Source organism: Hipposideros armiger, unplaced genomic scaffold (genome assembly GCF_001890085.2).
Source record: "Hipposideros armiger isolate ML-2016 unplaced genomic scaffold, ASM189008v1 scaffold_324, whole genome shotgun sequence".
Taxonomy (NCBI): Eukaryota; Metazoa; Chordata; class Mammalia; order Chiroptera; family Hipposideridae; genus Hipposideros; species Hipposideros armiger.
The window spans coordinates 1,762,256-1,783,304 of record NW_017731674.1 but is presented as its reverse complement, the minus strand read 5'-3'; the positions used below and the strand labels follow the sequence as shown (position 1 = coordinate 1,783,304).

The 21,049-nt window shown below is 63.0% G+C and overlaps 1 protein-coding gene across 3 annotated transcripts; it reads right to left on the bottom strand.

The window, feature by feature from the left end:
* Positions 1–1,210: 1,210 nt before the first annotated feature.
* On the bottom strand, positions 1,211–20,958 carry OLFML2B (olfactomedin like 2B). Of its 3 annotated transcripts, none has more exons than XM_019660684.1 (8): positions 20,373–20,958; positions 18,336–18,599; positions 16,524–16,631; positions 12,223–12,399; positions 7,696–7,903; positions 5,861–6,367; positions 2,464–2,640; positions 1,211–2,253 (listed from the first exon to the last, which is right to left on the bottom strand). In XM_019660684.1, the coding sequence occupies exons 1-8, from the start codon at positions 20,544–20,546 to the stop codon at positions 1,652–1,654; spliced, it is 2,217 nt and encodes a 738-aa protein (XP_019516229.1). In that variant the 5' UTR covers positions 20,547–20,958; the 3' UTR covers positions 1,211–1,651. The 3 variants fall into 3 exon arrangements, with proteins under 3 accessions (XP_019516229.1, XP_019516228.1, XP_019516230.1); XM_019660683.1 differs by having other exon boundaries at positions 5,861–6,370; positions 20,373–20,957; XM_019660685.1 differs by having other exon boundaries at positions 5,861–6,370; positions 7,696–7,882; positions 20,373–20,957.
* Positions 20,959–21,049: the final 91 nt, after the last annotated feature.

The following is a 21,049-nucleotide window of genomic DNA, read 5'->3' as shown; positions in this document are numbered from 1 at the left end:
TGCCAGACTCTCGGTGCTTCCGCCAGGCATCTCCTGCGAGCTCAGCTGAGGTCACATGGAAAATAACCCTGGCCCCGGGCCAGCCCCAGACTGCCCAGCCAGCTTCCCATTGTCCTCCCGCCCCCTCCCACACACACACTGTTTTATCACAGGTCAAACGGCACCGCCTGAGCCCAGGTGTGCTGTGCAGGAAAGTTTGCACCTACCTACGGGGAGGCTTTAGAAGCGGAGAAGCCGGGGACGCCGTGCCCGGTGTGGACGGCACAGCGTGGCAGCCCTTCCAGGTGGAAGCACACCGGGCAGATGCGCCCCACTTCACACCACGGCACACACCAGGATGGCAAATGAGGGAGAGAAAAGGAACCTCAGAAATGCGTGCTGGAACCAGGAGAGGCAGGCAGCCCGGACCGCGACGGTTCTGCGCCTGCCACGCGTGAGATGGTCTGGTCCTGGACTTTGCAGCAGCTGGTGTGAAAGGAGGCATAGGACTAGTTACATAAAGAGGCATGTGGAAACTGAACTTTGGAAAACCGAGTCCTGTTTCAGATCCATTAGGGGAGGGGTGCGAGGGGGACGCCAGGCAGCAGCTGCTCCCTAAATGGGTGGGGGCAGCGTGGCTTCCCAGGCATCCTTGTGTCTGCTGCCCCCCCATATACACACACGACCTCAGGAGTCGTTTTGTGTCCCCCGTTTTGTGTGGCGTGGAGGACAGGGCTCGGCCGTGCTCGGGAGGGGCTGTGGTCTCCGTGTCCTGTCCAGGACGGGCCCCTCCTGGAGGGGAAGTGGGCAGGACAGCAGGGCTGAGTGAATGTCTGAGGGGAGCAGAGGGTCATGGGGACACAGACTGGTGCTCGATCGCTAGGTTGGTGGCAAGCGTCTGAGGAGGGGCAGGGACTAGGTCACGTCTCAGCTTTATGTGTCAACAGCACCGAGCGCCAGGCAACTTCAAGGAGGACGAGGGATGAACAGGCTCCCACATCTGGGGTGAAATGACCGGAGAAAAAGCAAGCAGGGCAGGGAGGCTGGCGAGACAGTGGGAGAGGAGTGGAGAGGCCACAGAGTTAGCGTGAGCTCGGGCTCAGTGCCCCCCTGCCCCCCAGAAGCCCCCCACCAGGAGGGACGAGCCCCTTGGGCACAGGTCAGGGCCACGCGGTTGCACAGACCGTGCCTGCTCCCGGCCAGATCAGTGCCACACAAACATGCATTTGGGTGATTTTAAATTTCTTCTTTATTAAAAAAAGCATTTTTCTGGGTTTTTAAAACTTCTCCAGTACATAATGTTTTCCCGCCCCTTAGCGCTTCCTTCTTGCCTCCTTCACCCCAGCTCCCCACGCCTCTGCCTGCAAGGCCAGGCGGAAACCGAGGCAGCGTCCGGCCCTGGGAGCTGCGGGGCAGAGGGCCGGGCGGAGGGCAGGCACCGGTCAGAAGTTCGTTTGCACAAAAATAGAAACGTGGAGGATGAGCCAGCACATACACGCACGGATTGATCTACAACCCGTATAAAAAAAATAGACCCCGGTCGTCATTTTACATTATACAAAATAATATATATTTTCTGGACAGCACACACCCGCCCGCCCCCGCCCCCGCTCACGCACACGCACGCGCGCGGTGCCACCGCCCCCGCACGTCCGCACGCGCGGCCCGGGCGTCAGTAGGCGAAGATGACGTGGTAGGTGACCTGGTGGCCGTTGTCCCAGGCGTAGAGCAGCCGGTCCTTGGGGTTGTAGTCCACCTGCGTGGCGTGGGCGTACTCGTTCTCGAACAGCAGGCGCGGCACGATCTGCGTGTGCGTGTGCGTGTCGAAGGCGTAGGCGATGCTGGCGTTGCGCCGGCTGCGGCTGTCCACGGCGTACAGCACGCCGCAGATGACGAAGCCGTTGCCGTACAGCTGCCGGCGCAGCCCGGTGCGCCACGTGGCGTCCTTGCGCACGCTCAGGTCGGCCGCGTCCAGCTTGCTCAGCACGATGACCTCCTGGCTGGAGCCCTGCTCGTCCAGCGCCGGGTAGACGAGCCACAGGCCGTTCTCGTCCACGGCGAAGTCCACGTCGGCGCGGCCCTGCCGGCCCCAGGGCGCGGCCGCCTCGTAGGCCGCGTCGTGCAGCGTGGCCCAGGCCGCCACGTAGCGCAGGCGCAGGTCGTACTTGATGATGTCGCGCGTGAAGGCGCGGTTGTAGTAGAAGGCGCCGCCGTGCACCACGTGGCCGGTGCCCGCCCAGCTGTAGGGCAGCTTGTAGGAGTTGCTCCAGCGGCCTGCGGGGCGAGGGGCGACAGCGCGGCTCAGCGCCCCCCTCCCCCGACGCCCACGCCTGCGCGCCCCGGGGAGCCGCCCCAGACACGGTGTGCCCCACCCACGCGAGCTCCAGGCCGGGAAGAGGCGGAGCGCGGGGGTGCCGCCCCAGGGAAGGGCCCGTCGCTCCCGGAGCCGTGGCCGTGGCCGAGGCGGAGGCCCCGCGCACGCACCCTGCCTGAAGTTGTCCAGGTTCCGGAACTCCACCAGGGTGTTGCCGTAGTAGTAGTTGGTCACGTAGATCCGCTCGTCCTTGGCCAGCGCGTCCTTCATCCAGGCCCCTTCGTTCCGCCCGTATGTGTTCTGGGTGGTGGGGCCCGTGATTGTGGAGAGGGTGTCCTTGCACCTTCCTGAGGGGGGCGGAGGGGAGAGCTTGGGGTGACAGAAGCAGCCCCCCTGGCCTCTGCTGGCTCCCCCACTGGAGACTGAACTCCTGGGCCGAGGCCTCTCAGCCCTGGTCCTGCTGCTCCCCGGCCGTCCTGCGCTCGGCTCCAGCCTGATGCCGCCCTGAGTCACTGTCACCACCTCGCTTTGCTCCTGCTGCCTCTGACTTCTCGACCCTCCTGAGCCGTCCCCGAGGACCTCAGCTCTCTCCTTCGCTGACGTCACATCCAGCCCCCGCCATGCCACGAATACACCTTCTTACAGGACATGTCCTTGTCCATCTCCCCACGGCCACCCCTCACACCAGTGCACAAGCCGGCCTTCTGAAACTTGGATGGCGACATGGCAGCATCACAGGTATGACCAGGGGTGAGGGCTTGCAAGTGCGACCAGGAGCTTGGAGTTCCACCAGCTCCTGAGGGGCCCCGAGGGGCTCGGCCCAGGCTGTTTGGGGCCCAGGCCACTCGCGGATACCAGCCCTGACTGGGCAGTGGGCATTCATGCCCCCGAGGCCACCCGCCAGGTCCTAGAGAGCTGTCCTCAGCCTGTGTCCCCACCGCTGCTGCGGGCAGGATGTCAAGGCCCCTTCTGCGAACTGGGGGAGCGGGGAGCTTGCTCTGGCTGTGGGCACCCCCTTCTAAGGTCAGGTCTGTCTTAATGGGACTGAACTCAGCAGTGTCCCCCGTGCTCTTTGGAGTAACCCGGTGCCACCAGGCCAGGTTGGGCTCTGGACCAGGTCGAAAGCCTGCAGTGCTCAATATGCGATATTTTCATTGAATGGGGCCCTGAATGACTCTGACACTGCGCGTGACCACAGGGCACGTGCCCTTCCTGTCTTGCACTGGTGGGTTTTGGAGGAGACAGGAGAGGGAATGGAGGGGACAGTGGGAGAAGCAGAGGGCTCCAGCTCTCACAGCCCTCCCCCTCTGCTGGCGGCTGGGACCAGCACAACGCCCCCCACCTGTCACCAAGGCCGGGGCACAGATGGGCACAGTGAGTAGAATGATTGGTCCCTACAGGCAGGGGCCTACAGCCCAGATTTGGGGTTCTCTAAATTCCAGGCCACCCCATTTCCAGATTGCGCCAATCTGTTGCATCTATTCTGCCCCCCACCCCCCCTATCAGTGATGTAGGAAGGAGGCCAAGCTGGCAGGACTGGGCAGGTGCTGTGCCCACAGTTGCCGGCCTGGGGCAGCCAGGCTATGGCAGTGGGATGGACATGGTTTCGCAGGCAGGCCCCCCATCAGGTACCGTTGGCAGGGTCCTGGCAGCTCTGTGGGGTTTACAGGGTCCTGGTCTGCAGGGGCAAGGGACTCGGGCTCTATAGACACGCAGAACCTACCAGCCAGAGCCCCCTCCCCTGCCTGGCATTCCTGGAGCCGAGGTGAGCCTGCGTGCCCTCCCCAGCGAGGGGCGTTTCTCATGTGCCCCTTCACTGGTGCAGACCCGTGTCTCAGGCACCCCTGCCGCTCTGGGAACCCCACACATGGCCGTGCTGGTCACTCCTGGTGTGACACTTCCTTTCTTGCCCCGACTAATTGTTCTTCCTCCTTTGAGACAGCGAGGTCAGCGTCTTTCCAGAGGGGTCTGTCTGACCCCTTTGACCCCGAGCTGAAGTGACGTGCATGTGTCACGTAGGAGCTTGTGCTCAGTCCTGCCCCATCACCTGGCGAATCTGGATGTCGTTCCCTCTTGGAACCCTCTCTGCGCCTTTCAGAATCAGTCCCGCCTGTCATCCCCTCCACCAGGCCCCTGGCTCCCTGTCCCCACCCCACGTGCCCCAGTGCGTGCCACCCGGCCACCAGGCTCCTGTGTCGGACATGCCTGGAGGGTCCTTACTGCCCCGGGAGCCGGTGAGCTGGAGACCTCGCACATCCGCCACACTTGCCCCGTGCTCGGCCGCCTTGTCACCCCTGCCTCCATCTCGCGTGACAACCATGCAGTGCAGGCTGCAGGGTTCAGGAGTGGGTTCACGACTAGTCTGTTTCTAGGGCCACAGGCCCCTGGTTGTCTCTTTGAGAGCGTTGGGGGCAGGGAAGCTGCCTGTTGAGTGACTCAGGGCGTGGCTGGGACAGATCTTGGTCCCAAGTCTGGGGGCTACGGATACTCCAGCCAGCACTGCCTGTGACAGCAGCCCCGACACGCCATGCGACCGCCAGGCCACCCCAGGCCCCCAGCCCGGCCTCGCCGAGCCGCGGGGATGGTTAAGCCCAGGTGATTTGTGGGAGACATTCGTCCCAGAGGGTGGTGTTTCCTGGGTTCAGTTATGACACGGACTCACTCTGCTGTTGTCATCCTGATTGTCCTCTGCTCTCCACTCCCGCCCGTCCCCACCAGCCCTTCTCATCCACGGCAAGAGCTGCCACCCTGAGCGTCTGGGACTGCTCAGCCTCGGCGGTGTGGCCGCCGCTGTCCCCTGGGGCCTGCTGTTGGGGTGGCCCCTCCCCCTGGTGAACTGGCTCCGTCACTGCCCGCAACTCCCCTCGCCCCTGGCCTGGAGCTAGGTTTTGGCCAAGCACTGTTCAAACAGCCGAAAGTTACCTCTAATGTACCTTTTCCTGGATTCTTTCTGAGGATAATAGTAGACATCTGGGTAGATCACAAAACTGGATTTGGAAACCGTGGGATAGGATGTACCTCTTAAAAGGAGCCCCAGTTAAAACCACATCTCAATAGCCACAGTCAAAACAGCCGGACTCATTAAGCAGCAAACAGGCTTATGGGCAGCCGACCAGGGGCCGTGTCCGTTTCAGCCAAATGACCGTTACTGACCTGATGACGGGGACCTGAGCCCCATCACTGCCCTGCTCCCCTCTCTATCCTGGGCTTTCCCTCAAGAGGCGCCCCTTTTATTTTGGGGGCTGGCAAACGTGCTGCGAGCACGTAACTCAGTCATCGCCACGTGCCCACCCCTGTGGTGGAGCCAAGCGCACAGTCAGATGCCAGTGGCCTGACTAGTGAAGGGAGGCTTGGCTCCACGGGTCCCTAACGTTTTAGAAGGCGGCTTCCCACTCACGTCATCGAACACAGAAACCCTGGACGTTAAAACTGACCACTGGTCAAAGGCGGAACCCCACTTGCCTCTGGAGAAGCCTGACCGAGCCCCTCACTCTCCTTCGCCGCGGTGTCCAGGCTCAGCCCTCTACCTGTGCCGACCCGGAGGCCAGGCCAGGCGCAGTGACTCACCTATGACATTCCGGACGTCATCTTCCTCCTCGGGGCTCAGGGTGGGGCTGGTGGGGGCCGTGCCCTGCCCAGCAGTGGTGTCCTTCCCCAGCCAGCCTGTCGTGGGGGGCACTGGGGCCAAGTGTGCCGTCTCCAGAAACGCGTCCCCGGGAGCCACTGGCGGAGAAGCTGGGGTGGGAGGTGGCTGGGCCGCCGTGTGGGCCACGGTGGTGGCTGGCGCCTGCGGGGCGGGTGTAAGGTCTGCCTCCCCCGGGGGCTCTGGAAGCACTGATGGGGTTGGCGGCGGTGTCGACAGTTGTTCAACCGAGGCAGAGACAGGAGGGGTAGGGACGTGGGGCACCGAGGGAGGGGCCTCTGGCCACGCCGAGGGCAGGGCTGTGATCTCAGCGCCCACATCTGCGGTCACAGCAGCGCTGTGGCGGGTGACACTGGTCAGCAGGTCGTTGTGTCTCAGGAGCTGATCTTCAATCAGCAAATCCACACCGTTGTCGCCGCTGAAAAACTCGTCTTCTGGGAAACAAGCACAGGGCCCGTGTGTGGCTCGGGGACGGCGGCCGTCAGAGGACCAAGAGCTGGCGGATCGATCGGGGCTTGTTCACCAACCGGGCACCTGACTCAGACACGGAGCCCCGCTGGGGTCAGACCGGGGTGGAGAGGGGCGTGGAGGAGGAGCGGGGGGCTCCCAGGGGCCGCTGCCTCACCCCACAGGGACTCGCCAGCAGGGGTTCGCAGCCCTGGGCTTGGAAGCCTGGGAGGGGGTTAGCGCCGCCCGTCCATCTCTCAGCGGAAATTAGGGCGCAGGCACAGTGGGAGCAAAGCAAAGATCCTCGCCTCAGGCGCGTCCGTCTAGAGGTGGAGACAGACAGTGCGCCTGACGGCGCGTGAGGAGGGTCCCGGGAGCTGGGGGAGGGGGGTGCGTGGGCAGCCGGACGCGGAGGCCCGAGGAGGTGAGGGGGCTCGCCGGGCAGCGGGGCGGGCAGAGTGTCCGGGAAACAGCAGCCGTGCGGGGCAGCAAGCGGCCGCCCTGTGAAGGGAGCGGAGGGTGTGATGGGAGAGTGACAGGCGAGGGCAGAGGCCGCGGCGGGCTGGGCGTGTGGGGCGCGGCGCTGTGCTGACGGCCCTTTGTATTCTGAGAAACGGGGTAAAGTGTGGGGTCAGAGAAGGAAAATGCGGAAGCAACGGCTCCCTAGCGAGGACACAGGTCCAGCCGCAGAAGAACTCGCAGGTAAATTGGCACGTTTCATCTGCTCGGCAAAGACGCGTAAAGGGACTGAAAGGCAGCCCCAGGCCGGGAGAGGACCGGCAGCATGTGACGGACAAGGCACTTGCCCGAGAATAGGCAAAACCCCCACAAACCCACGGTGAGAACGAGGACGGACACACGTCACGGATGGGCAGTGGGGTTCTGGTAGCGACTGGGCGGGCCGGGGCGGGGAAGGGGGGCCGGCCTTCTGGGGTGCTGGCAGGGGTGAGGGGGGGTGGCAGAAGCGCGATGGGGGCATCTCTGCCAAGTCAGGAGAGTGGGGAGGGGGTGTGAGTCTCGCTCAGGAGGCCTGCGACTTGTCCCCGCTGAAACCTCAGTTTCCTCGCCTGCCTGGAACACCCTCAGTCCCCCCAGTTCTGCCATGGGGCCTCCACAAGCCCAGAGAAGTCAGGGCCCTGCCCCAGGCCGCTCAGCAAGTGGGGAGGCAGTGCAGCAAGAGCCTGGCTGACGGCATCTCGGGGTCTCAGGTGACGGTGGCGGGGCGGCTCAGCAGTGAGCACACCTCACGGGGCACGGGGTCAGCGGGGCTCCCCCCGCCCCGCCTCTGGGTAGGCGCCGTGACCCGACTCACGCTGCTCGTCTGTGTCGTCGTCCTCGGGGTCCTTGGCTTTGTAGTAGGTGACGCCCCGAATGACGGTGGGCTTGGAGGCTGGCCGGCCCCGCAGGTGGACTTGCCTGTGCAGTGGCCGCAGCGGCTTCAGCACCGCGGGGGGTGCCAGGGGCCCGATGGAGCCAATGTGCTGGGACTCCGTCTCCTCCTGCAAAAGCCGCTCTGCATACTGCTCAGGGGACAAGGGGGCAGGTGACCGTCAGGCCGCGGCCAGGGGATAAGGGAGCAGGTGACTGTCAGAGAGGCCGCGGCCAGGCCACACCAGGGACGGGCTCATCCGGGGACCTGCCTCGGGCCCAGGCAGATCCCACGGGCCTTACATGTGTCACTAATTGAACCTCGTTCCGTCTGTGGAGGAGGAAGCTGAACCACAGAGGGCGCGTGAACGGCCCAAGGCCACGCAGCGGGTCAGTGGCCGCAGTGGGGTGTGAGCCCAGCCAGTCGGGTCCAGAATCCGTGCCTCCCAGAGTGCAGGTCCCCTCTCAACCCTGGCCTAGTGATGCCAGGTGACAGATCTGGTGTCAGTGGCCTCCAGCTGGACATGAAGCCTGGGGACTGAGACAAGCCCACAGAAGCATGACTGTGTCCACTTCCGCCATCAGACGGGACTGCCCACCCGCCACTGCATCCAGCACAAAGCCCCACGTCCCTGGCCTGGCACTTCTGTCCTCCCTCGCCCTCCGCTCTCGTCACGGGGCTCCCGCCTCTTCCCTGTCCTGAGCTGCTGGGCCGTGGCTCAGACTTCTCTGCCCGGACGGTCACGCTGTCTCCCAGACGACTGCTGCTGAAATCTCCCCGCTTGTCCAGGCCGCGGACACACGCCCCACCCTCTCGTTCAGAGCGGCTCTCCTCCCTGCCTCACTGGCCACCCACGTCCCATCCCTGTCTCCTCAGCAGTGGGAAAGTGGTTTGTGGCGGTGCTCAGGGCCCCGCGTTCCGGCCAGTGGGGTAAAGTACACGTCGGTGGAGAGAGCTTTTGGACAAGTTTCTTAAAGAGGGGCTGACTCAGCTGGAAGGCGCGCTCCCTCATGTCTCTGGCCTGAGACATGGCCGGAACTGAGCCACCATCGTGTGACCCCGAGGGGACTCTGAGGATGGAGCTCGCTGGTGCGTTCTTGCTGCTAACCACACCAGCCCTGGACCCGTCCGCCAGAGCCCCGGGAGGAGAGACGGCTGCCCCTCGTGTGCACGGCACTGTCTGGGTCCCACTCCCGGCTGAACACTCCTGGTGGATACAGGTCTGCACGTGCTCGCCGCCCCTCCCCCCGCCTGCCTCCCACGAGCATCATTTAAGGGCGCTGTCTGGACTGTGACCACCTAGCGTGGCACAGACCCCCTCCGTTCATCTCTGATCCCCTGGGGGCGTGGATGTTCCTAGTGTCTGTAACGTTTTGAGTTATATCTCCAGGAGCCGTCTGCATCTGTGACTGGCTCTGAGGTCCTGTCAGATCAAACGATGCCACTTGGAAAGAAAACTTCTGTCCCCAGATGCCCGGTGCCCTGACAGGCAGAGCAGGACCTTTGGGGATCACTGAATGCTAGCTGGCAGGGACCCAGCTACCATGGCCAGCTTTGCACAGGAAGAAGCATGTCAGGCTCCAGGGGTGACCTTTAAAATCTGGCCTGGAGGAAACACGGAGCCCTCTTCCCAACCAGCCTCCGCCCCGAGTCTGCTCTGGTTTCCCTGTGAGAGAGAGTTTATCCAGATGGCACAACAAACATGCGTTCCTGGCACCCAGCTCACAGTGGGGACCAAGTCCTGGAAGGCTGGGGACACCTCTCTGCCAGCGTCCCCTGGCTGGGGCCTGAGAGCCGCCCAGAAGAAACTGGCAGACATGTCCTGGGCACTCCGTCCCCACTCCTGCCCCCTCTCCCATTTCTCGCTGATGGGGTGACCTTGACGAGAGGTACAAGGGCCCCTCGGCTGGTGGTGGTGACACTGCAGCAAGCATTTACGAAGGTCAGACATGTCTCTCTATATTATTTTAACCCCTGCAACGCTGGGCAAGGTCAACACTATACACATTTTACCGATGAGGAGAGAGGATCAGGGTTATGGAGCGATTTGGTTGAAGGGCAGTCGATTTAAATGGCTGGAGGGGCACTTAGGAAGTCACACGGCCATTCCTAGGCCCGAGGCTGCCTGCCTCGGAGCCTGTGCTCTCCCGACGTTCAGTCCTGGTGACCACGGGACTGGCTTGTGCCCCATCCCAAACCTCATCGGCATCCCCTGGGCCACAGGCTGTGGTCTGGCTGCTGCCCAGCAGGCCTGGGGACCTCTCATCTCCCGCTGGAAAGAGCTGACAGGAGGCCCCAGCCCTTGACCCAGACGCCATGTAATTGCTGGACCCTGGTGTCCCTCTGCTTGCCACGGCGGGTTGTCATTTCTTCATGGCAAACCCCAGGAGCTGTCTTTAGTCCCAGGCTCTCAGGGACGGGCAGGGCTGCAGCTCTGCCTCCAGCCAAGGAGACGGGGGAGGGCTGCGCCCAGGCTGTGGGGCGGCAGCGGCCCCACGAGCTTGGGTCCTCTGTTAGTCCAGGGGTCCATTGTATGACATCCACTCCTGGCTCCCGATGTCCCCACTCCCAGCCTGTCCCCAGAGCCCCTCGCCAACCCAGGCAAGGACCTTCTGCGGGGAGGCCTCCAGCAGCTGCCACCCACTAATCTGAGAATCCCCGATACCACCTATAAGAACGCCGAAAATACCAACCAAACCTAGACACCCCTTTTGCCCCGTCAGCATGGGGTTCACTCAAGGGACAGAGGGATGACAGGGACGGGAAGAGCCCAGCCTTGGGCCTGCGCTGCTCCCCCCCAACCCCAGCCCCTCCGTGGGCCTGGCTGCACCTCCCTCCCTGGTTGGAGTGATTCTGCCAACTTCAGCAGTGTGACGCCGGGGACCTCAGCGGGGACGGGCTTTGCTGAGCAAGGAGAACAAGAGTTTGGTGTGTTTGGTTTGGTTTGCTGTTCGCCCTCGGAAATCTGAGCTGGGTTCCTGAACATACCACATAATGTGTCATTGAGACAGGGTGACTCTCAAGCCAGAGGGCAGGGAGCACCAGACGCCACTGGGCAGGGGGCCGCTGGGCCCCCGTGTGATGCGTGGGGCCTCCAGGTCCCCTGCAGCCTGAGTGTCCTTGGCTCTTCCGCGGTGAGCTCAGCCCTGCTCTGGGATGGCCCACCAGGCAGACTGAACACATGCCCAGTAGCCAGCACGTGGGGACACCCACCATGGGAACAAAATCTTTGAAAGGACATGATATTCCCCCAAAGCATCAAAGTAACCCACGGGCGAGGCCAGACAGTGATTGGCCGTCCTTGTGCGGAGTTTCTGGCTGGGGACTGGTTTGCTGGGGCAGATGCTGGCACCACACTGTTTTCAGCCGACGGGTCTGCTGTCCTGCCTCGGGGTCCCAGCGACTCCCCAGACCGCAGCGCTGCCGCCTGCAGAGCGTGTCTGCCCAAGACCAGGCCCACGTGACCCGGCTTCTTCCTCGGTGACCGAGGCCGGAGCCCCACGGGCAATGCCCCAGCCCTTTCCACAGCTCGCGCGCAGCAGCTCCGCGGCCCTGGCTGCCCCTGCCCCACGAGCCCCTGCACGCAGCCCCAGGCCCAGGGGACCCCTGGCGGCCCACCTGGACTCCGCCCACCGCGCCCCGTGGGGCCTCCCCACTGCTGCCCCCTGGTGGCCGGGCGCCCTGTCACTGCTTCCTGCACCCCCGCGCGGGGACCCGCGTTCGTTCAAGTCCTGCCACCAAGCGTACCCGTTTCCTCCACTCTTGGGTTAGCTCCCAAATTCACGCCTGATTCTTGGGCATTGATTTAGGGGGTAACCCAACAGGTTAATTGGTAACACGCTGAACCGTCGGCGCATAAACGCAGCTCAGTAATTGGAGCCCCAGGAGGCGGGCGCCAAATGGGGAGGTGCTTTGAAGCAAGTGGGTTTTTTGGCAACGCTCCCATCCCATGAGGCACTGGCCATGGTGACGTCGTGCTCGGGACAGCCGGGTTCGGGAGTCCCTGCCACCGGGTGTTCGGGTGTCCCTGCAGCACAAGGGCCGCCGTGAGCATGCCTGGGTCTGTCCCCTCATCTGCAAAGTGAGGGTGCCGGCCTCGGCCGGCCTGCTTTCCAGACCCTGGTGACGTCCGCGTGGGACAGGGGTGACAGTGTGCAGTGCGTGGCAAAGTCCCTGTAAACAGGGAGGCCACGTGACTTTCCTTCCCAGACTGGGGCACTTTTGAGGGCGGAAGGCGCTGTGAGTAATTCTGCTGGGACGGCCCCAGACAAGTGACTGGGGGTGCTCACTAAGGCGGGACGTGGGGTCCTGGCCTCACCTGCTCCCCGAACCCCGCCGGGCCTCGGGGTTCGGTAAAGGGGGTCAGCCTCACCCCATGCGACCCCATGTGGCCCGTGGAGGTGTCCTAGGAACGAGGGGGGCCTGGCCGGGCCAGGGAGGGGGCGAGCGCCGCGCGGGGCTGGGCTGTACCTCGGGGCGCGTGTAGGCGGCCGCCGCGTCCCTCTGCAGGGCCGCTCGCAGGTCCGGGGCGCTGTCCGGGCCGGTGCGGGAGCAGTTCTCCCGGCTTCGCTTGTTCATCTCAGTTCGAATTTCTTCCACGTCCTCTTTGATTTGCTCGTTTTCCTTGGTGAGGTTTTTAGAAACTTCCTGAGAAGAGAAAAAAAACGTAAGAGGATCCAGTAAGGGCTCTGAAGACAAGTGGAAGGGCCGGGCCTAGAAGCGAGGGGTGTGCTGAGGATGGGCCCCGGGCCCCAGGCGCCAGGTCCTCTCTGGGCAGCGCGGTCCAGTGTGTCCCTCTGCTGGAAGTACTGCCCACCACCTCGCTTCCCCAGCAACCTGTGTGTCTCAGAGGAGGGCTCTGGTCCTGGGGCGGGGGGCAGGACAGCTGTCACAGGGGAGGGCCACATGGCAGAAGGGTGATCGGCCACGTCCTGTCCTGTGAGTGGTCTCTGTGAGGGTTCCTGAGCTCAGCAGGGAGGGCATGGACTTGGGCGCCAGAAGCAGCGTCCTGCACAAGAGGAAGGCCATGTGGGGTCCAGCGGCCGGCTCAGCAGCGCCATTTCTCGAGATAATTTTGAGATCCAACATTGTCTGGCGCTGGCCCTGTCCTAGGGTTTCCATGAGCATCTGACTTTACGTGCCATGCTCCGTGTTGGTCCTGTTTAGGAGGGCGGTGGGCAGCAGTGAGGTAAGGGGCAGGTGCCTCTGCGTCCCATCTTTAGTAGACAGACAGGAAGTGGAGACGCTCGTAGGCTGCCAGGCACAGCCCACAGCCTGCTAGGATGCTGCGATGTCCTGTGTCCTAGAGGGGAACCCCGGTGGCTCAGAGCTGGGGGTATGCACACGTCCAGGCCAACGGTGACACTGGACGCTGTGGTTCCGGTGCCCAGAGAGCTCCCTCGGTCTTGTTAGAACAGTGATTCCGGGCTCCAGAACCGCTGGCCGTGCCACTACATCGTCCTGGCGGGTTGGGTATGTCCCATGGCCTTAGGCCACGCCAGCCTCTCCAGGTCGCAGAGTTAACTGTGAGAACTGAAGCCCCTGACAGTGACGTCGTGTCTCAGGAAGGCCCAGAATGAGTGGTGTTTCTGTGTGCGGTCAATCCTGACAGGTGTTCTCAGGGCTGGCCGGCCAAGTGCCAGCCTTAGGAGAGTGGATTCTGGGGACACAGCCTGGCTCACAGCCCAGTGCTGCTGTTGAAGATCTGTGACCTTGGTGCCTCACTGTGCCCACGTGTGAAATGGGGACAATACCAGCACCCTCCCTGTGGGAAGTTACGAGGAGTAAAGGGGCTAAGGTGAGTGGATATGCAGGGGACAGGCTAAGTGGCTGGGAGTTTTCACAGGAAGTGACAGCTGGAATGGACCCCAGAACTCAAGCCTCACCTTTCATTCCACAGATGAGGAAACTGAGGCCCAGAGTAAGGCTGTGACTTGCTCACGATCATTTAGAACAACTGGCAGAGCTGAGCCTGCACCCAGCCCCTGGCCTGGGGTTCCTGAGTGCACTTGCTGGGTGTCTGTCTCTCAAGCAGCAGCCCGGTCATCAAAGGGGACAGGGTATGCATGTCAAAGGAGTGGAGACATTGGAGCCCTGCAAAGCCAGCCTGCCACTCAGAGTGTGGTCCGAGGCCAGGAGCTGGCCAGAGATCAGGAGCTCGGACCCCACCCAGGCCTGCTGGGGAGCCGCCTTAACAAGACCCCACGTGAGCCCTCAGGTGGTTTGCATCCGTGGGGCAGGGCAGCAGATGAGCAGGAAGTGGGTGTGGCTTCTGGGGAGGCTGAGGGAGCATGAGAGTTGGCTTTACAGGGGCCAGGGCTTTCTGGGGCCCCGGGGTACCCAGCGTTTCTGTGGGTCCGTGAGCAGCTGCCGAGAGCCGTGCCCCAGCGTTCCCCAGGTTTGAAGCGTTCCTTCGCCACTAATGCATTCAGTTTAGCAGCCAATTTAAAGCCAGGCCAAGGAGGACCCTGCTCTGGTGACGACCACCCTCAGCAAGAAGTAAGTGAAGGGCCGGCCAAGTGGCTCAATGGTTAAGAGCTCACTTGGGACGCCAGAGGGCCCTGGTTTGGATCCCACATGAGGGCCAGTGACACTGCCCTCCACAGCTAAGATGCTGAACAACAGCTCAACCTGGAGCTGGGCTGCTGTGAGTCGCTGGTGACAGCGTAGGCTGCAGCCCCTGCTGCAGTGGGTTGCCATGGGCTACTGTGTGTAGCCAGCAGCCAGCGTGAGCGGCCAGCAGCCGCCGTGAGTGGCCGTCCAGAAGCCGGCGACTGATCTGCCTCGCCCGGGAAGAGCGCAATGATGGTGCCAACTTGGGCCAGTGAAGCGACGTCCTCCACAACTAGACTGATGAACCAAAGGACAGCAACCTGTGTGTTCCCCTTTCCCCAATTCCTCAATAAAAATCTTTAAAAAAATAATAATAATAAAAAAAAAAGCAAGAGGAAAGACAAGGCAAGTGCTGTGGAGGAGGTAAGTCGGGCCGCGGGACGGGGGCAGGTGCTGGCCTCTCAGCTCGGGGGGACTCGGTGTGTCCATCCCGCTGCCCTGCAGACAGGCCTGCGCTCTGGACGACCCAGTGGCCTGGCCTAAATAGCCTTATTACCCGAACAAGGTGCACCCAGTTCCTGAGCAGCGTGAAGGAGTTGGTGCCGGCTGCCAGGCCCCCGGTGCGGGCTGCTCACATAATCTGAGACCCTCTCCGGGTTGCTGAGAAGCCAGTGCTCTGGGTTTGCAGAGAGGAGGGCAGGAGGCAGGCCCGGCCGAGGGCCCAGGGGACAGCAGAGCCCCTGGGCTGACACCAGGCTGGCAGGGCATCACCTGCCCGGCCGCCGTGTGTCCCTGTCCTCAGGCCCCACTCACCCTCATCCCGGGGACTAGCCTCGCAGGGACCCCCTCACACCGAGGGCCTTTGCAAGCACTTCTCAGGGGCACAGAGGGTGCCACCCCCACCGGGCACTCTCCACCGGGCACAAGGGCAAATCCTGTGACCTCGCGCCTCAGGCTCGGCCCAGGACAGCTGCCGCGCTGGCGCTGTGGTGGGAAGGGCGAGTGAGCATGGAGGAGGGAAAGGGACGGGGCAGCCACGGCCGTTGGAGACCTGGGGACCCTATCGTGAGTCCCTGTGTGAGGCGGGGCCAGGAGACCGAGAGGCGCTCATGGAGCAGGCGTCATGCGCTGGAGGGGCCTGAGCTGGGCATGGGGGCGCTGAGAGGCAGCCCGCGGTGCCAGATAGGGACACCAGAGGGGTCTCTGTGTGGGGGGCTGGGCATCGGAGGCGGAGGCACAGCTTGAATGAGCCAGCGGGGTCAGGTGGGTGAAGCTGTCCCCCGGGTCCAGACTGCGTCTGCACCGCATCCAGCTGCTGTGCGTGCCTGGGTGAGGTTAAGCCGGAGGCATTGGGACCTGGGAAAGGTGACCAGGGTACAGAGCTCAGCAGTCCTCAGGGATCTTGTTTGTCCAGCCAGAGCAAGGGTGGGGTGTGGGGGGACGTGTTGCTCAGAGACGCCCAGACAGGAGGAGACCATGCTAGGCACAGCTGGGCCAAACCACAGCCCCAGCCATGTGGCAGGTGTGGCCCCACATGACCCACCAGTGGAGATGGCAGGCCTGTGGGCAGAGGGAACAGACTTCCTGTGAGAGTGACACGAGCAAGTGTGGGGTCACTGGACCCCAGTGGGAGGGCTGGAGTCTAGGCAGCGCGCCTTGCCCGTCCCTCCTCCGAGCCCTCCAGGACACAACGAGGACCAGGTGGCTGGGGACAGCCGCCCCCGCTGACAGCTGTCTCCAGCTGGAAGCAGCTGGCGCTTAGGCAATAGAACAGGCTGACAGGACAAACCACAGCTGACAGAGACAGGCTGGCCTGGGTGTGGGGGCTGCCAGTTGCCATGTTCAATTGCTCCCCCACCAAATAGCCGCTGAGATCTAGCCCATATCAGTGCTGGCTGAGACCTGGGCCACGAGGTGATGTAGCCCCAGGCCTCCGGTGATGAAGGTCCCCGGAACGGGACCCACCCCTCTGACTGCAGCCACGTTGCTGTATGGTTGGTTCTGTATGGGAAAAGAAGGTATTTACACTTACATTTCACTGACTCCCTTTGTCGTCAGTAATTTACCTGCTTTTGGATGAGTGCTTCACGTACATTTTTTCTTTCCAACGAGTAGAATGAGTTAAGTCTACTCAAGACATGTGCTTTCTGAAAAAAATATTGTGATACATGTTTGGGCTCGATCAAGAGAAAGACGTGGAAAGCCCGCCTCGCCCTTACCTCCTCCAGCTTGTCCACCCGCCCCACCAGCCTGGTGGTGACGGAGTGCAGCTTCAGAAGGTCCAGACCGTAGAACGCGCCTTCCAGCATGTCGATGACGGTGGAGAGCTACGGGACAAGGGCAGCGTTAGTCCAGGGCCAGCGACAGGCCGCGCGGGGAGGCCAGCGGCCAGGGCCTGAGCAGCGGCCCTCGGAGTCTGGCGCGCTCGTAGGTAACGCGACGGAGCAGGTGTATTCACCTACGGGGTGAGCAAGTGGGGGAACCTGCGAGAACAATGGAATTGTTTACACCGCGTATTAAACCTGTCCCTTGCATGCACGTCCGTCTTTCCCCCTGGACTGTGAGTTCCTTGAAAGCAGCGCCCATGTCGTCCTTATCTTGTCAGCATCGCACCTGCCCGCAGCATGTGATCTCTCAGTGCTCAACAAAGTGGCTTGTGAGCATCAACACCAGGTGCAAATGCTTCCAAACACTCAGCTCTATTATCTACAGGAGGCCCCGGGAGACGCCATGTTTTTCCTTAGCAGCAAAAGCTAAACTGATCCCCGGGTAAAGGAGTCCAGTGACCCATGTCTCTGGCGGCATGCTGCCTCGACACCAGGCCTTCTCAGTTCTTCCAGGACTGTGCTTCCTGCCAGTACGGAGCCACTGGGAGGAAGGTGGCAGAGGCTGTGGTGGCGTCTGGGGCTTGCTGGGTGCAGACACACTGTGCACAGCGGACAGAGGCCGAGACAGCCTCCTGCCAAGGGCCTGTCCCCGGAACAGTGTGCTGGGCACACCTGCTTCTCTGCTCCCCCCACGCTCCCGCCTTGCTGCCAGATGGAGAACCCACGTGTTTGGAAGGTCTCCTCCCCTGCCAGGCGGAAGCAGCTGAACCCTGGGTAGGGGACGAAAGGGTGTCTGGCCAACATGCAGTGGACAATGCTCTGTTTCCTAGGACGCGGTCCTGCCTGCCTGTTCTAGGTGCCCCCACGGGTCCGACCCTGTGACCTTGGTTCAGACAGTAGCTTCAGGGCAGATCCGCATCCCTGGGGAAGGCGGAGCCCCGGACACGCAGTGTCCAGTTAAACGCCGGTCTGCGGAAAGGGGTGTCGGTGACCATCAGTGGCCGAGGGAGTGCCAGGCGCCAGCACAGCAGCAGCACCTGCCTCGGTCATTTCATGGAACTTGTGTCTGTTGAGCCCCAAGCCTGTGTCAGGCGCTGTGTCTGGAGGGTACTGGACACTTGTCACCTCAGAGCAGCACACAGGTGGATGTGACTACTGCCACCTTCAGCCAACAGGACTGAGGCCAGGAAGTTAAATATGCAGCAAGCAGTGCAAAGCTCGATTAGAACCCCAGTCTGTCTGACTCCCAAACCAAGCTTGTCCCAGTGCCCCACACTGCATGGGAGGGGACACCAAGGCTCAGACGAGGCCCCGGCCACCAGTGTGGCTGCCCTGGGATGGCCCAAGCCTTCCCACATGTGACAACTGGACTCCAGGCCCTGCCTTCCCGGACTGAGCAGCTCCCTGTTCTGAGTCTGTCACCTCATTGGTGCATGCGGGGCCCTAGTTCTGAGAGGGGCAGCCCCCAGGCCCATAAAGAGAGGTGGGCGCACTCTCGGCTTCTCCCTCACACATCGGGACCGAAGGTGACCCGTCTGTGAGATCATCAGCCAGGGACCACATGCAGCCTGAGGGCCTGGGGCTGACGTCCTCTAAAGGCTACAGCAGGTCCACCTGCTCCAGGCCTGCGACCCCGGCCCTGTTACCCCGCGGGTCCCCGGGTGGCCCTCTCGCATGGCGTTGCCCCCTCACCCCAGGTCCCACCTTCAGGTCTCGGCTGTCGGCTTCCCGGAGCTTCTGGAGCCTGAAGTCCCCCTCGCAGGGGTTGAGGGCGGACGGCGGAGCAATGCAGGCACACTTGCAGGATGGGCCGGAGGTGACCGTCTCCACCGTGTAGAAGTCCTCCTTCCTGGCGGCTCCCTCGTTGACCCTCTGGCAGGCGTCTCGGCCCAGCGGCCTCACCACACACTTGCACTGGCAGTTTGAGCCCTCAGACACGGCCTTGACCTTGTCATAGTCTCCCAGCAGCTAGACAGACAGACAGACAGAAGGGTGGACGTGTGAACATCGGCCCCAGAGGGAAGCTCTCACTCACTCTGTCAACCCTCAGACGACTCTGCCTTCAGGCCGCCGCAGGGCAGTCTGCCGGCTGTGACATTCCCGAAGGACTCTTGTCTGGGAAGCTGTGCACCCCCATCATCCTTCCCAGGGTCCTACCCACGCTGGCACCCAGGCATAGACTAACGGAGAGAAAGGTGCCCCAGCCGGGCACCAGGGGACTTCTCGGAGGAGAAGGTGTTGGGTCTGCGTCTTGAAGGGGGTTAGATTTGGAGAAAGGGAGCTGGGGGCACACAGGCCCCAAAGTCGGGAAGGATCACTCAGCTTGAGGAGCCACTTGGCTCCTTGAGAAGCTTCTGAACCCGAACCCCAGGCCCAGGCCAGGAGTGCCACCTGGCAGCACGTGCTGCCTATCCTCCTGTGCGCTGGCCCCCAGCCTCCCCAGGCAGGACACACCGCCAGCAGGCTTCCTGGGGACTGGACACTGGCCGCTTCCTCCTGTCCGACAGACCCTGACCCACCCAAAGTCAGGCTCCATTCTCAGCACGGAGACAGTTTCCTCCGTCCGACTCACGGCCTGGCAGGCAGGTACTGAGCATGTTGCCGTGGAAACGTCCCGGGGATGCTGTCTGGGGGGAAGAAGGCTTGTGTTTTCCTTGCAAAGGTTGGGTTTCTTCTAACACTAATGGTGGTTTTAGGGCTGTTGTCAAACACAGAATGGCTCACTGGACGAAGGTGTAGTAGTTCAGGGTGACTGACATGGCTGTCTGCCCCCCAAAGCTCGCCCTGAATCCCACCTGGCCTGCGCCAAGGCTCGGCTCTGGGAAGCTCTTGCTGATGGTCCTGCAGCCCCGATGGAGGGGTTTCTGTCTTTCCGATTTAGGGGTCAGTGCAAGGTTGCAGGTGGCCACAGGGTGTGCCTTGGCGTACTTATCACGGGATGGCCGAGGAGACTGATGGTTGATAAGTGCTGAGGTGGAGCCGGAAGGGGCCCCCGTGCGAGGGTGGAGGTGCCAGCAACATAGCACTGCGGGGCCCTTGTGGGGGACCTTGCTCAGCCGTCCCCCATCACACATCATCGCGCCGGCTCTAGGGAGCATAAGGGACTGTCCCTGATAGTCTTGGGGTCTGGGCAGAAGCTCGTCAGAAAGCCGGGCTCTGCCCACCCCCAGCTCCAGCTGTCCCAAGCCGGTGTCCTTAGGGAATAGGGCACGCGAGGATTGTCAGATAAACAAGCCCTTTGTAAAGGGACACTTTACAGAGCCGTCCCTGTCAGCTGTCACTCACCCCCTACTGACCATCTGCCCGGAGGTGGGCCTGCATGCTCACTCTTCCTCCCGTCACGGCATCTGGTCACCAGTCCCTCTGGGTTGGGGTCACTGCACGTTCACCCCATGCTTCTGGGTGTCTCACTGCTGCCACGAGCCTCTCCCCCTGGCTTGCACCATCCCCCTGCCCCTCGGCCTGTCTGCGTCCACGTCCCATTTTGACAGACAGCCACACACACAAGCGATGGCTCTACTTTCCACAGCTTTGAGCCAAGTCTTTGAGTGTTTCCCCTTTCTTCTCTGCTTTCTCCCGACTCCGTCACCTGGGACGACCCTGGGACTGAGAGGACACTCACATCCCTTCCCCTAAGAAAACAATCCGATAAGTGGAAACCAGTGCCCTTCCCTCAGGCGCTGTCAGCGCGGAGCCACCTGTGCTCTCGCCCCGACCCGGAGGGCGCGGACCGCAGCCTACCTGAGACAGCACGTTCTCCTGGTTGTCCGCCTCATTCTGCAGGGTCTCGTCCTCCGTGGGAGCGCCCGTCTGCACGCCCAGGGGCTCGCTGGTCCCTTCGGGGTCAAGGCCTGACACGCAGCCGGGAGCCACACCCAGAGCGAGGCACAGAACCAGCAGCAGAAGCCTGGCCATGAGGGCGCTCGGAGCGGGCGCTCGGCCCCTGGCAGAACGGCAGGGGTCAGTCCTGGCCACGACTGAGGCCGGAGGGCGTCTCAGCCGGAGCCCGAGGGGGGCTGCTCAGAACGCCTTCTCCAGCGGGGTGCGGCCGAGCGAGGCAGGAGGGTGCGCCCCGGACACCCTGGTCATCTCCTTCCCGGCGTGAGCAGCCCTGGCTGTGGGCCGGCGGGAGGAGGAGGTGGCACGGCCGCCGAGCGCGTTGTCCTCCACAGAGGGCTCCGGTGGAAGGAGGGGTCCGGCAGAAGCGGCGGCGCGCGTCGGGCGGGCGGGTGGCGGGGCGCCTGGGGCCGCCCAGGGAGCCTGGGGCTCAGGGCGCACGGGACGGGCGCGGGCTGCTGGGCGCGGGCGCGGCGGAGCGCTTGCAGGGGGAGGGCGGAGCCTCTATTGTGCCGGCCTCGGAGGTGCAGCCAGTGACAGCGCGGAGGAGGAGGGAGGGGAAGGGGGCGGGGCCGGGGAGG

Excerpts from the sequence above, each read along its gene's own strand:
- OLFML2B (XM_019660683.1), bottom strand. The coding sequence starts at position 20,546 with ATGGCCAGGCTTCTGCTGCTGGTTCTGTGCCTCGCTCTGGGTGTGGCT. Across the intron at positions 7,904-12,222 it reads CCGCCTACACGCGCCCCGAG|TATGCAGAGCGGCTTTTGCA; the intron begins GTACAGCCCAGC and ends TCCCCTGAGCAG. Across the intron at positions 6,371-7,695 it reads CGACGACACAGACGAGCAGC|AAGACGAGTTTTTCAGCGGC; the intron begins GTGAGTCGGGTC and ends CTTGTTTCCCAG.